At 40.6% G+C, this 15,208-nt stretch overlaps 3 protein-coding genes across 3 annotated transcripts; 1 reads left to right on the forward strand and 2 right to left on the reverse strand.

Moving 5' to 3' along the window:
- Positions 1-5,232: 5,232 nt before the first annotated feature.
- On the reverse strand, positions 5,233-5,616 carry LOC308109272 (histone H2A-like; the record flags this gene model as incomplete). The annotated part of the gene is made up of 1 exon (XM_080462734.1): positions 5,233-5,616. One exon carries the CDS (start codon positions 5,614-5,616, stop codon positions 5,233-5,235), a length of 384 nt encoding a protein of 127 aa, XP_080318860.1.
- Positions 5,617-5,926: 310 nt separating this feature from the next.
- On the forward strand, positions 5,927-6,337 carry LOC308110292 (histone H3.2; the record flags this gene model as incomplete). The annotated part of the gene is made up of 1 exon (XM_080464501.1): positions 5,927-6,337. The coding sequence occupies one exon, from the start codon at positions 5,927-5,929 to the stop codon at positions 6,335-6,337; it is 411 nt and encodes a 136-aa protein (XP_080320627.1).
- Positions 6,338-14,633: 8,296 nt separating this feature from the next.
- LOC308109702 (histone H2A-like) lies at positions 14,634-15,017 on the reverse strand (the record flags this gene model as incomplete). The annotated part of the gene is made up of 1 exon (XM_080463464.1): positions 14,634-15,017. The coding sequence occupies one exon, from the start codon at positions 15,015-15,017 to the stop codon at positions 14,634-14,636; it is 384 nt and encodes a 127-aa protein (XP_080319590.1).
- Between the last annotated feature and the right edge of the window lie 191 nt (positions 15,018-15,208).

Genomic DNA, 15,208 nt, shown 5'->3' on the forward strand with positions numbered 1-15,208 from the left:
AATGTTCCAACCACCTATTCCACAATTGACATTTATGAATGAACAGAGCAACATTGCTGTGATCAGGACTGATCTCTTTACTGAAGCTGTGGTGGCTCTTAGAAGAGCCTTTGTTGAGTGTTAATGTCTGACAGAAAGCTCACTTCCTGGCTGAGGCCTTCACTTTGGGTTTTGGAGCTTTCTTTAACGAAGGTTTCTTGGCCGCGAGTTTCTTGACCTTAGGAGACTTCACAGCTAAAGTCGTCTTCGCAGTTGCCCTGGCCTTCTTGGGGCTCTTAGTGGCCTTCTTGGGGCTCTTGGGGCTCTTAGCTGCTTGTTTCTTGGCCGCTGCGGGTTTCGCGGCCTTCTTGGGAGACTTCTTAGCAGCTGCTGTCTTCTTGGCTGCTGCCTTGGGCTTTTTAGCTGCTACAGCTTTCTTGGCGGCGGGCTTCTTGGCTTTAGGAGCCGCTTTCTTTGCGGGCTTGACGACCTTGGTGTCGGGCTTCTTGCTCATCTTGAAGGAGCCGGAGGCCCCAGTCCCCTTGGTCTGGACCAGAGTCCCTTTGGCCACCAGGCTCTTGACGGCGGTCTTGACGCGGGCCTTGTTCTTCTCCACATCGTAGCCTCCGGCAGCCAGATTCTTCTTGAGGGCGGCCAGCGACACGCCGCTCCGCTCCTTGGAAGCGGCCACAGCTTTCACGATGAGCTCGCTCACGCTGGGGCCGGCCTTCTTCGGGACGGACTTCTTCTTGGCGGCCTTCGGCTTTGCCGGAGCGGCAGCGGCGGCTGGAGCGACTTCTGCCATTCTTCTAAATAACAAGCTGAGATTTCTAGTCGACAAACAACGAGAGTCCGAGCGCAGATGGAAATCTCCGAGCAGCAGGCGGGACTTAAACACACCATGAGAACCGTGGAGACTCAACCCAGTTCCCGGCTTCTGTGAGCAGGCTGAACGGTGTCACTTGTGTTTTCTGTGCGGAGAAAAAAGAGTTTCAAATGACTTTGTGAGCATCGCTGCAGACTGAAACTGAAGGAGCCCACAGCGGACTGCTGTCTCTTCATGTTCAGCTCACATTCACTCCTCAGGATCTCTGCAGTTCCTTACTGGAGCCTTCAAAAGTCACACATTCAGCCCGGAACTCAGCGCTGCTCAGCGACTTGTGCCTCTCTTTTCTACAAGAAAATACTTTCACACGCAGTAATTAGCCACCAAAACACACTTTACAGCTTCAGCACACGCTTTTTCACAGAGTCCGAGCAGAAACTTTCCACCGCTGATGAGCACTTTGTGGTAAAGTGATGATTTTGTAGGAGCAGCAAACACACTGATGGAGGCGGAAGCAGAGCGCAGCCAGCTCGTTTCTGACATCAGCTGTAGGGAGAGCTCATTCAGATTATTACTTTATAAACATTTATTCTGTGGGGAGCTTCCACAAAAATTAGTTATTTCTAACCCAGTTTATAGTGTTTTACAGGCAAATCAAGGCATTTGTGTGAACTAGCTGACTTAATAGTGCACGACCTTTCTAACCAGTTCTGTTTTTTTCCTGTGTTTGGTTCTTTAAATTGTGAGTACTGGGAGCTTGCTGACATATAATTATTACATACAAAGGCCTGGCCACTGTTTGGGCATTTGCACCACTGTGTGGCATCCATCCATCTTTTATCCCACTCATCCTGTTCAACATCGTGAGTTGCTGATACCATCTCAGTGCGGGCAGGGCAGAAGGGTGCACAAGACAACTCGTTCACAAAACTGCAACCCTGGACAACTCATCCATGTTAGTTGTTTTTTTTTTTTTTTGATTAATTAATTTCAGGTATGTGACAATCAAACATTTTGTGCAATCACATATATATCCAATATCCCTATAGACATACACAAGTATCCAAAAATATATACACCATTTGATAATAATAAATAATTAAATTAGAGCTTATGAAAATATAGTTGTACAAAATATAGAATTCTATGTTTAAGTATACCCACATATACTTATTAACACACATACTCATACATACATACATACATACATACATACATACATACATACATACCTCATAAATCTGATTAACATGCCTGAAAAGGGGTAGGAAGAAGTAAACTTATCAAATCCTACTCCTTCTACAGTATTTGATCATTATAATTCCGTATTAAGACTAGTTAGCATTATCTAATATTTAATTATTCATTTATATATATACAATATATAAGTATTTCAAAGATTTTACATATGTCACTTATGTAAAGAATAAATTGTTTAGGTCCTAACACTGAGCCCTGGGGGACACCACAAACAATGTCCAAGCATGAAAACTGAAAATCCCCCATTTTCACAAACTGCTGTCTGTTGCTTAGACTTTTCCTCCACCACACCCCTGATACCATAGCGCTCCAGTTTATTGATTAAAGGTCATGGTTTATTGTGTTGAATGCTTTTTTTTAAAGTCTATGAACACTCCAGCACATTTCTTTTTGTCTATGGAGCTGGTGATTTCTTCTATTGTGTCTAACAATGCCATTGAGGTGAATCTTTGTGATCGGGATCCATATTGGCTTTCAGACAACAGTTTGCATTTATCAACACATTTGTCCAATCTGTGAGTGAAAAGCTTCTCTAAGATTTTGGAAAATTGTGGTCGTAGAGGAACGGGCCTATATTGAATCAGTGTTTTTCTCCAGTTTTATAAAGTGGGATGACTTTCGCGGTTGTCTTTTCTTTTGGGAATGTACCAGATTGGAATGACATATCGCAGATGAATGGAAGAGCCTGAAAAATATTGAGTTTGGATTCCTTTTTATTAACCTTTCGTTCCATCCATCATCTGCTCCAGGATTTTTGATTTTTGAGGTCAGATTCAGTCCAACATTTACAAAATACCTGTTGAAGTCATTAACCACATCATTCATATTATCAATATTATTTTCACTACAGTAAAATATTAAGTATTTTGGTTTGAGCTGTAATCCTTTTGTGATCCATGGAGAGTCTAAATAAATTCTCAGATGTCATATATTACAAAAAGCGGTCACTTATATAACTGATTAATAATCCACTTACTGTTTAATTGTCCATTAGGTTTGTGAATATATTATTAATGTGGCGCTGTGAGACGTAATTCTACTGGGTCTGGTGATTTGGTTCCGGACATCTCTTCCACAACTACTTTTTTCAGCATTATTGATTTGAAGAATTTCAAAGTATATTTGACACATTTGGAAGGATTATTAAGTATAATTCATCATGAAACTGTCTTTATTGCATATCACTGTAGATATATATGCAAATGTACAGGTCTACAATAATCACAGTAAATGTATCAGTAATACACAGTATGCCCGGATGTTGGACTGGCCACGACAAAGGTTGTGACTGATGCCAGGCAGGAAATAGGGGAGTGTTTCCCTGCAAGCCTTTTAGTCACCCAACCAAGTTGTACAGACGCGTCTGGAGCTCTGGTAAGCTCTTTGAAGCACATCTGAGGCGTGACCTGAGGCCTCATTTATAAAAGTTGCTTAGGCACAATACGGGTTCTGAAAGTTGCGTTCGCCACTTCCCACGCACAGTTTGTGATCGAAAAAAATAAACTTTGCAGGAGAATGTGCGTACTGGTACTTCCACACGCACATTTTGGAGACGGGAAAAACTGTCGGCGCTGATGGTGAGATGGAGAATTGAAGCCAGATTCATGTCGTATATTTAATGTCTTCAAATATCAGACTTACAGATCCACGTTATCATAAAGAGCCAAGCTGCAGTGGAATAGATGTGTTTCTTTAGTGGAACATTACTACTGAATCAGCAGCTCTATGTTCATATGTCACAGTTTCATCTTCAAACAATAGAAGGCAGTGGATAGAACTGATTCACTATTAATTGTGACAAGATGTATAACAATCAGTCTAATTTCAGACTAAGCAACTGTGGATGCGCTGGTACCGTCATGCGCTCTGGACGCACCGGTGCGGAACGACAAGTTATTTAACTTGTTATTTAATGTTATTACATTGCATTGTAATACATTAAAAAGAAAATGTTCCTATGAAATAAATTGTGATTTAATTTTAAATGTGATGTATGTATGTAGAATTGGGTCAGAGATGGGAAAAATAAAATCTCCAACATGTTCAATGTCGGTTTGTCCGTGTGTGATCCCACTTCTAAAATGTGTCAATTAAGGATGGCATCAGCCCTCAATATTAGTGTGATTTTCATCTTAATACAAACTAGTGTTTAGGCCAGAATGACATGTTACTTCAAGATGAATTAAAAAGAATATACTAATGATTATTTCAAATGATTTAAAATGTTAACAGTCTTTGGTGCTTCAAAAAAAACAAACTGTGGGACAAATAAATAAGAAAGACACACACACACAAAGTAGCAGTGGGATTTATGTTTTTTTTCCAGTTTGTATATTTGTGCTTTCAGAGGCTGATGTCTGCCTGATAGATGCAAAAGTTTAGCTTAAAAAACAACAAACAAACAAGAAAAAAGGGCCGTGTTTCCACCGTGTACGAGGAGACGGTCCGAGCATTCCCAGAAACTATTCTTGCCTGTTTACACAACGACAAGGACCAGCATTTTAGGGAAGTTCCACCTGGTGATCCTTTTCCATAAAGTTTGGTTTTCAGTGGCTCTGAACACCATTGTGATGTAAACAGGCCCTTAAATATTGCAGGTTGAGTCACACTTTCATGAGCAAAAATACACATCAAATCGAGAGACACACCATTTTTCAGATATCTTGATTATGTCAGGTCTGCATTGTGCTCCTTCAGTCACTGCAAATAATCTCACAAACCTAACTGCATATGGCTGGATTAGATGTTGTACATTCGATGTCATGTGTACATTGATGTGACCCCTACAATCAGAGGCGGAGTCTGTGTTCCTGGATTTAGTGAAATATTGATTTAAGTACATGTATCACAAGAGCAGCTGGGGGACATATCTTGACTATTTAATGGGTTCAAAAGTTGTGTTTGCATGAGTTATCAGCATAAAGTTCAATTTAGACACCGCTTCTTGTGATCCACTGCTGTACAGACACGTCCATGTTTGAGCAGAATTCAATGAGCCTGTATTTATTCCACAAGTTTCCTCTATAAAATAGTTTATATTGATACTTTTCACCGACTCCTGGTCTTTACTTTCCAGTCGGGCTGGTAAACAAGAGGTTGATGCACTTATAGGAAGTAGTGAGTGGCTCTTAAAAGAGCCTTTTATTAGAAGATTGAAGGGTTCTTGTTTACTTGGCCTTGGTGGCCTTCTCGGTCTTCTTGGGCAGCAGCACAGCCTGGATGTTGGGCAGCACGCCGCCCTGAGCGATGGTCACTCCACCCAGCAGCTTGTTGAGCTCCTCGTCGTTGCGCACCGCCAGCTGCAGGTGACGGGGGATGATTCTGGTCTTCTTGTTGTCGCGGGCAGCGTTTCCAGCCAGCTCCAGGATCTCAGCGGTCAGGTACTCCAGCACCGCCGCCAGGTACACGGGAGCGCCGGCTCCCACACGCTGAGCGTAGTTTCCTTTACGCAGCAGCCTGTGGACACGACCCACCGGGAACTGGAGTCCTGCACGAGACGAGCGAGACTTGGCCTTAGCCTTCACCTTACCGGTTTTTCCTCTGCCACTCATGTTGCTGACTTGTTTATCGGACAGTTAGTCTGAGATATGACTGCGGCAGGTCTAAGTCTCTCTCTATATAAACACTCAGCGCGCGGCACGTTTGTGAACGCACCAATCAGAAGCTGCTTCCGCAGGACGGACTGCCCTCAGTTTAGGCGCGTGCTTCAAACTGACTTTCCTCCAACCAAGTCGTCTCTGCGTAATTGTGACGACCAATCAGGTAAGAGAGCGTCACGGTTTAAGAATTCAGTCGGACAGTTTAAAATCAGAGAGAGCTCCGCGTTCTTTATTTCCACTATATACAGCCAAGAGAGGAAGAATGGCTCGTACCAAGCAGACCGCCCGTAAATCTACTGGAGGCAAAGCTCCCAGGAAGCAGCTGGCCACTAAGGCTGCCCGCAAGAGCGCCCCGGCCACCGGCGGAGTGAAGAAGCCTCACCGTTACAGGCCCGGTACCGTGGCTCTCCGAGAGATCCGTCGCTACCAGAAATCCACCGAGCTGCTGATCCGCAAGCTGCCCTTCCAGCGCCTGGTGCGAGAGATCGCTCAGGACTTCAAGACCGACCTGCGCTTCCAGAGCTCTGCTGTCATGGCTCTGCAGGAGGCCAGCGAGGCTTACCTGGTGGGCCTGTTCGAGGACACCAACCTGTGCGCCATCCACGCCAAGAGGGTCACCATCATGCCCAAAGACATCCAGCTGGCCCGCCGCATCCGTGGAGAGAGAGCTTAAAGCTTCAGTCCGCTGCTCGGAAAATAAACCACAACGGCTCTTTTAAGAGCCTCCACACTACTTCAGAGAGCTGCTTCCTAAATCTTTCAAACTCATTTTGCCATAATTGTACAATAAGTATGATCTTTTTTCTTGACCGTCACATAGCTGCTTCCTCAGTGATTTCAGTTTGCATATTTTTCATAGATTAGATTATTAAAAATCTTGGGTAACAATCTAATTGTGGTTAACCAAGATTATATAGGAACATTTATTCTGTAAAATACATTATCACAAATTTGTCAAGAGCAATTTTAAAAGTACATTTGGAGATGAAGGGACTTTTGAATCTATAACATGACGAATGTATCCATGCAATTTGATATTGAGAGATATATCTAGTTATTATCTACAAGATGTGGAACGTTTTACTCATGGTTTTAGGCAGAAATTGGTGTTCTGGGTGTCCAATTTATTTATCTTATTTATTATTTCATCAAAGAGATATAGACCTTAAATGGTGCATTCAAATGCATTCTGGACTAATAATGACTACATTGTGACATGTAGATTTTGCTTCTTAAAAGTAATATATTTCCCTTTCTCCTTTACGTTTTTGGTGAGGCATCCAATAAACTTTCTTGCTTTAAGTTGCATTTTTCTTTTAAGGTAATAACTTCTTTTCATTGGTCATGGTTTTCACTTATACCTGTGAAACTACCTGTACGTGTCTCACCTCACTCTAAACTTCACTACATGTACTTGTTTATGCCCCCTGTAGTTTCATATTGCTTCTATCTGCACCCCTAAGCTGTACGCCTGTAAACTTTGAACTCTGAAATAGTTTCTATTATCCTCTTATTAGTTTTTTATAAAATATTAGATCATTATTTGTTATCTGCGAGCCACCTATAGTTCGGTCCCAAGACCATAGTATGTCACAGTTACACATTAATTGGTGGTGGAACAATCATGATTTTCAATAATTGTATCAAAATCAGCATTTTCACAGCAAAGAATATTTCATTCTTCAATAAAAAGCATGAATGATGTGCAGTTATCCAAACGTGTCAACATTTTGGAAATGAAAAATTAGATTGATCAAAGGTCCATAGATACTCTGCAGATATAATTCCTTAGCATTTTGGAAAAAAAGGTGAATTTAAGCAAAATTAGTTGGTGACAAGTAGTGGTGCCATTATACACATATTTCAGACGGCTTTAAGCAACACGTTCTTGGGCTGTCTTTTCTGAAAAATGCCCGTCCAAATGACGGCTGGACGGCTGGCTACCAAAACTATGGTTTCACTCCAGAGGAAAGATTGCAGTTGAGGCAATGATATTTGAGTTGTAAAACATTGGCATGCTCCAAATAAAGGAGCATTGCATGTTGGAGTACATCTCGCTTTAATCTATTTTTATGAAGTTATTCATTCATGCATGATTTCAAGGCCAAGCATGACAACAGGCCCTACCACAGAGGCAGTAACATATTGCAAAACATGTGCACACAGTGCATGTCTGGCCTAGAGAAGTGTCTAATATGTTATTAAAACAAACAATTCACTAATTCTAGTGGCTGGGCTGGCTGCTCCATGAATTATATATAACTAATCAATCCTACTTTTTTTATTTTCCTTGTACCCTACTAAGGAATGGGAGCAGAGACGTCTGTCTTCTGCTTTGACTGGCGTCCCAGAAAGAGTAAAAGTCATCGCACAGGAGGTTCACCTCCTGATAGTCCTCTGGCTAGATTTATGCTAATAGTAAAGACCTAACTGGTGAGCCGTTGCTGAGGGAGGTCTTCGTGGTCCCAAAATGGGCCGTATGGTCTGTGGTTGTGGGATACACAAAGATCTGGTGATTTACTTTCGTTACGATTATAATTTAATCATAAACACGCCAGAGAAGGTAGATTAATACTTGGTTTTCGTGCATTTATACATGGGTTTTGCTCTTTGTAGCGGACGAAAGAATTTAGGCAGTTTTACCCTTTGTACTTAAATGAAAGGTTAAATTCACGGTTTTGCTCATTGTACCTAACAAAAGCAACAGAGTGAAACAGAATTCTGAGTATTAAATTTGCGGTTTTATTTTCCTTGTACCCCCAAGAAGGAATAGGAGCAGAGATGTCTGTCTTCTCTTTTGACTGGAGTCCCAGAAAGGGTAAAGGTCATAGCACAGGACGTTCATCTCCTGATAGTCTTCTGGCTAGTTTATGCTCCTGGTAAAGCTTCATTATTTGTTTTAATGTATTTCATTTCTTTTAAAACTTTAATGTATTTCTTTTAATTAATATATTTCTTATGTCTTTGTAAAGCTTTTCTGTAAAGCACTGTGAATTGCCCTGTATTTGAATGGCGCTCTATAAATAAATTTGCCTTGCCTTACTTTGCCACAATAGCAGGTGGGTGATAGATTATTGAGAAGAAAAAAAAATGTAGTTGCATGGACTACTTTTTTCTGTTATTTAATCATCCAGGAAGTACCATTATGAACAGTGTGTATGAGGTGATATGTGCATGTGTGATACTGTTCATAAGCACAGACCTGAAAAATAAACTTATATTAGGCAATGTTCACAATGCAGGTCTTGATGCTCACTGAACCAAATAGCAAAACGGTCCAGACGTCTCATTAGTGAGTCACAGTCTTTTTCAGCCTCCTTGTTCACTAAGCAGGTACAGAGGATGGCTTCATCAATCCTTAACAGTGACTCCCATCCTCTAAGAGGCAAATTCCAGCTCCTCCTCTCTGGAAGGTTCCTGGTCCCATGGTGCAGGACTAAGCGTTTTAAGAACAGCTTTGTTCCTGTCGCCACCACTGAACTCAATAAGGCCAAGTGATATATAATAACAAAGACAACGGCGACAATGATGACGATAATAATAATAATAATAATAATAATAATAATAATAATGATACATGGGTTTTATATAGCGCATTTGAGGACACTTAAAGACGCTTTATCGTATTTATTCTATTTTTTCAGTTCTATATATTACCGTGACTCTTCATTGAATGTTCTTCTCCTGGTTTATGTTAGTGACTGCTTTTTATCTCTGTAAGATTTCATTCTGTTTTATTGTGGTTTCTCTTTATCTATTTTTGATCTTATCTAATTATTTATTGATGAATAGCAAAACATTGAGCACGAGTCTTGTGTGTCTTGTTTCAGTCGACTAATTATCTGCTTCTCTGGTTCATTGTGTGTCTTTATTTGTTATGACATGCCAAATGCACCACAAAAATCTGTAAAAATCTACCCATGGGTACCAATAAAGTAACCTTGAACCTTGAACAAAATCTGATTTTTTTGCTGGCATCCAATTCTTTTGCTGATCGTTCACATTACATTTGAAACGCGACCTCTATCAGAGTGCCATGTGAACGTGATCAGACCCTACGTGCTCAAGCACAAGATGCTATTGACAGACATAAATATGGGTTGCAAACAGGTCAGCACCAGGATTGCCAGATGTGATTTACTGTTTCCAGCCCAAACAACGTAAACCTCACACACCTAAAAAAAACAATTATAAAAAAATTCGGTCTGTGTTGAAATCATTTTAAAACAGTAAAACTATTATATGTGTGATGGAAAACAAGATATAAACACACAAATACACAAAATAAACTAAGTTGAAAGGTATAAGAATTTGGCTCCCCAACTGGGGATATCCACCATACCTGGCAACGCCAGTCAGCCCATGGAGATCCATTTTCAAGTAGTTGTTAAAAACAGTCATACATCAATGACGAAGCAGTCGAAAGTAGAAAAATATCAGAATTGGTACCACATTTAGTGGGTGGGTAGCTTGAGGTGCAAGTGCAATTTGGGGATTGGGTTAAAAAAAAAAAAATGCTTAAAGGGGACATATCATGCTAAATCCACTTTTTTAGCCCTTAAATGCATTTTGTTGTATATTTAGAGTGTTTAGAAGTACAGAAAAGTTCAAAGTAGTCTCTCAAGGTGCTCCGTTGATATCTTTATATTCTGTTTTGCTCATATTTTGCAATCTGTTTCGATTTTTCTATTCTCTATTACGTTTTTTGAACAATGACGTCACAGTATTCTCAGCGGAACTGCCAAATTAGGACATCGACATTTCGAGCAATCCGCCATTTTTGTTTCTCGCTGCGATTTTGTAGTCCAACCGAAGTTACGAGAGGATAAGTCGAAATGTTCGGTTGTTGGATGTAGTAACCCACAAGCTTCGTTACACCGTCTCCCAGCATCAGAACCTTTTCGAAGTGCCTGGTTGAGTTTTATTTTTCACAGAAATGTACCCACATCTGTGGGTAAGGTCATTTTTGTGTGCGCGAAGCACTTCAAGAATGACTGCTTCAGCAACCTCCGCCAGTATAAAGAAGGATTTGCCGAAAGACTTGGTCTGATTGAGCGGTCAGTTCCTTCTATCTATGGAGACGACGAACAGAGCACTTCGGTAAGCTGTATATAACGCTAAAAAGTGTGATGATAAGACGTCCCTGTCATTGTTTTGTTAGCATTAGCAGTTGCACCGTCTTCATATGTTAGCGCTGTGTGCTCGTTTTAGATTATAATGTAACTTCTGTGTTAAATAGTCGTTGTAATACAGGCAGTATTGTAGTAGTGGGCATGGATGGAGAAGTTAGTGTAAATATAGTAACACACCATTGCGTTACATCCATATGAAGACGTTCTGCAGGTGCATCATCGTCATTTTCATCTCGCTCCGCCGGGTCCGACTCTGGCTCCAACATGTATGGCTGGATGGACAAATCTTCCGTTGTTGACATTTTGTAAATAATGTGTGAATATAAAGTTTCTGCGCCGCTAGATAATTGTATCTGTTCTATCAAACTACAAAGATGGCCAAACAGGGTGGAGTTGAACCGAGTGTCACCTCTGCAACCTGGAGAGGAGGCGGGGTATGAAGTGTCTCATTTGCATTTGAAGAGACCGCCCCAAAACGAGTTGCTCTCAGAAGCACATCAGAAAAGGGGTAGAAAAGGGGCCTGTGGAGCTATAATAATGAGGAATTCAGACCCAAGCATTGCAGTTCCGCTTTATATAGACCACAACTGTATGATTTATATGTAAAAAGGAAGGATTTAAAAGCATGATATGTCTCCTTTAATACCCTTTGTATGTATAAGTCCTGTTTAAATCTGTTACTTTTCATTTGCTATAATAAATAAATAAATACATACATACATACATACATACATACATACATACATACATACATACATACATACATAAATAAATAAATACATTGTACATGTAATAATATTGTCAATGCATACAAAGAGTCTGTGCTTAGGCAAACAAAACCCAGGCTTTACAGCTCCGAATCCTGTCAAGGCACAAGTTTAGCAAAAGTCAAGTGTAAAAAAATCAGCCAACTGAGAAATTGCTTGACTCATACCTGGTTAGTTGTCTGTATTTTCAGCATTTGAAGCTGAAAACAGACTTTTCAACTACAAATATCTTTGTACTACGGACAAGTCTTGTTGACAAATCTTGTTTGTTGTAACAGAATACAGTGATTGAGAAGGTGAGAAATGAAACACACCTGTAAAAAAAATTGAGACACAATGCTTTCCACCCATACTGTTTCTGTAGGAGGCTATTTCATGATTGAGCTGTATGAAGGAGAGCTTCGCCCAGGGACCTCAAGAGGCCTGTTGACCATTGCCAGAGTCCTTGAATCAATTTGCTACTGGTCAAGTGATGTCAAAATACAAATAAATTATTTGGTTTGAAGCTATTGAGGTATCAACATAATTATTCTTGAAATAAAATGCTTCAAATCTATCTGCCTGATGGTGTTTGGAGCGTCGTGGGATAATTGTAGTGATACAGCGGTGAGAATGTAAAATGAGTCATACAACCACAACATTATAAATGTTACATTTGTGTTGAGAAATGTCAGCCAACCACAGTAGAAATCCAGCCTTTGCTCCAGTTCCTCTGTGAGCATCTTGTTTTTCTTTTAATGCTCTAACAAGGAGTTCACTGTCTGTCATTGTCTTCGTTCTCTGCCCTTGTCATTTCTCAACTTCTGTCGTAACGCCTCCATCTTCTCTTTTACCTTAACTGGATCAAGCTCATACTGATGATCCTGAAAAACATTTAGATTCAATGTTTACTCACTAAAAAATGTACTCTTGCATCCATTCAGCAAATATCGTTCACATAATGATTTGAGTGATTTAGAAGGTATGGTCCTTCACTCCCCCTGGCAGGTGTGAGCCCATGAGTGCAGTGATTCCTTTGCTGAGATGCTTTGGTCAGTATGGATGAACTGGGACGCTGGAGAAAAGGATTAACTGATTTAGTATAAGAGAACAGGATGAGTTTATAGGAACCCTATAGAATGATTTGATGAAAAATAAGTTGTGACAAACTTTTAAAAGATGATTAAGGAACTTAAATGGGACAAGTCTGTCCAGTCCTGTCAAAGTCCTCCTGGCAAAAATTTCAGCTGCGAAGGACTACAGTATATGATATTTTGGCTGAAATTGCTCTCCTGAGCCCTATTGTGCACCTACCCCATGTGTTTCTATCAAATGGGAATCTACAAACAAACAAGTCAATAAAAAATTGTGAGTGGTCTAAAATGTTAGATTTCTTCAACAGGCAAAACTAACTAGCAAATGGCTAATGCCATTTACCCTGTGGATACAGGAAACTAGTCCTGTATGTGACAAGTATGTCAGGACAGCATTTCTTGAGATCAAATATCAATAGTTTTTTCACTTGTAAAATGTTATTAGTTGAGATTTGTTCTTTTGAATTTGTTGGTCGAAACAACCATAAGCAGCACAAACGTCCGGCAACTTTCATCACTGTCTGACTATGGTTGAACTACTTCAGAGTGACATCATAGCGTGATACACCGTCCCATGATGGTGATTAGGTTGGTGTAAGCTGAGAAGCAGAGGGCGGCATCTTCATTTATTTTATTTTCTCATTGAACATATTTTCAAACTGAACAGACGCTGATAGTCTTTACACATACATGTTCAATGCTGTAACAAAAAACATGCAAATTGAGCCTACACAATTATGATTTGTAGCAAAGAAATCAAACTTGAAATGGAACATATGAAAATAAATAAAAGTAAAAAGTCTCTATATACCTAAATACATATAGAGGATATAGAAAAGGTTTTGATTTAAAAAAAAAAAAAAAAAAGAAAAGAAAAACATTCAATGAGGAGAACAATTTACAGGCTGATTCATTCTCCACAAATGTCAAACTAAAAACTAATCATACAACACTGTTCCAAAATATGATACTTGGTTTAGTTTTAAAAATCTAAAGTTTCAAACTAAATCAAATTTCTTACAAGAAAACCCATTTTCTGAATTGAAATAAAAGTTCCAAATCTAATAATTGTCACCATCAAAGGGTCAGGATATTGTGTCTGGATTGCAACCAGCGCCACATATCCTTCCAAAAAATATCATACCCTGAATAAATTATTCAAAAAGTCAGAATTCTGCAGCTATTAAAACCTCCTTTGAACTTTGATGTATTCATCAGTTAAACAAACTCCGTTAAAAACATTGAAACGTTACACTTTAACCTTAGGTGGGATAACATATCTTTTTTCCTTATTTTGATAAAATGCCTCAGATTCAACCCTTTGCTAATAAGCTTCCTCCTGTTTTGATTAGTTTCTTTCATTGATACAATTCTGATAAAACTGATAAATATTTGTAATCTGTCAGCTCCTTCTTGACGATCTTCAATGTCCCGTCTTAGTGCAGAGAAAAACTTTGAGTGCAATAAATCACACTTCACAACAGCAGATCTGAGGACGTAAGAGAAGAAATAATGTCTTTGGCTTTTCAGTCGATTCGAGAACTCTTTGGCAGACGCGCGCCCCCGACTGACTCCAACGAGAGAAAACAGGTTTCTCCCTCCAAATGTAAACTGCATCCACGAGAACGTCACATTGTATTTAACCCAAAATAAGTCGAATGTTGACAATTTAGATCAATTTCAAAAGCACTTCTCGAATAGCAGTCCTTAATGCAACCACAAATAATGTTTAACATTGAGACGCAGGTGATAACTGAGGTCACGCAATGTAGTTGTGGATAGTCCAACTTGAGCAATGTCACTCACTGACAACAGAAATAGAACCGGACCATTGAACAAGATCCTGAACATGAATATCTTATTTTTACTCTGTAGACATGCAGCTCGCCCTCTTGTTCCCATAAGTCTAATAAAGAGTTTAGGTGGCTGTTGCTCTTTAAAGAAGTAGTGGGTGGCTCTTAAAAGAGCCTTTCGTTTGAAGACTGAAGGGTTCTTGTTTACTTGGCCTTGGTGGCCTTCTCGGTCTTCTTGGGCAGCAGCACAGCCTGGATGTTGGGCAGCACGCCGCCCTGAGCGATGGTCACTCCACCCAGCAGCTTGTTGAGCTCCTCGTCGTTGCGCACCGCCAGCTGCAGGTGACGGGGGATGATTCTGGTCTTCTTGTTGTCGCGAGCAGCGTTTCCAGCCAGCTCCAGGATCTCAGCGGTCAGGTACTCCAGCACCGCCGCCAGGTACACGGGAGCGCCGGCTCCCACACGCTGAGCGTAGTTTCCTTTACGCAGCAGCCTGTGGACACGACCCACCGGGAACTGGAGTCCTGCACGAGACGAGCGAGACTTGGCCTTAGCCTTCACCTTACCGGTTTTTCCTCTGCCACTCATGTTGCTGACTTGTTTATCGGACAGTTAGTCTGAGATATGACTGCGGCAGGTCTAAGTCTCTCTCTATATAAACACTCAGCGCGCGGCACGTTTGTGAACGCACCAATCAGAAGCTGCTTCCGCAGGACGGACTGCCCTCAGTTTAGGCGCGTGCTTCGAACTGACTTTCCTCCAACCAAGTCGTCTCTGCG

The sequence above is a fragment of the Lipophrys pholis genome, assembly GCF_963383615.2.
Source record: "Lipophrys pholis genome assembly, chromosome: 5".
Lineage (NCBI taxonomy): Eukaryota > Metazoa > Chordata > Actinopteri > Blenniiformes > Blenniidae > Lipophrys > Lipophrys pholis.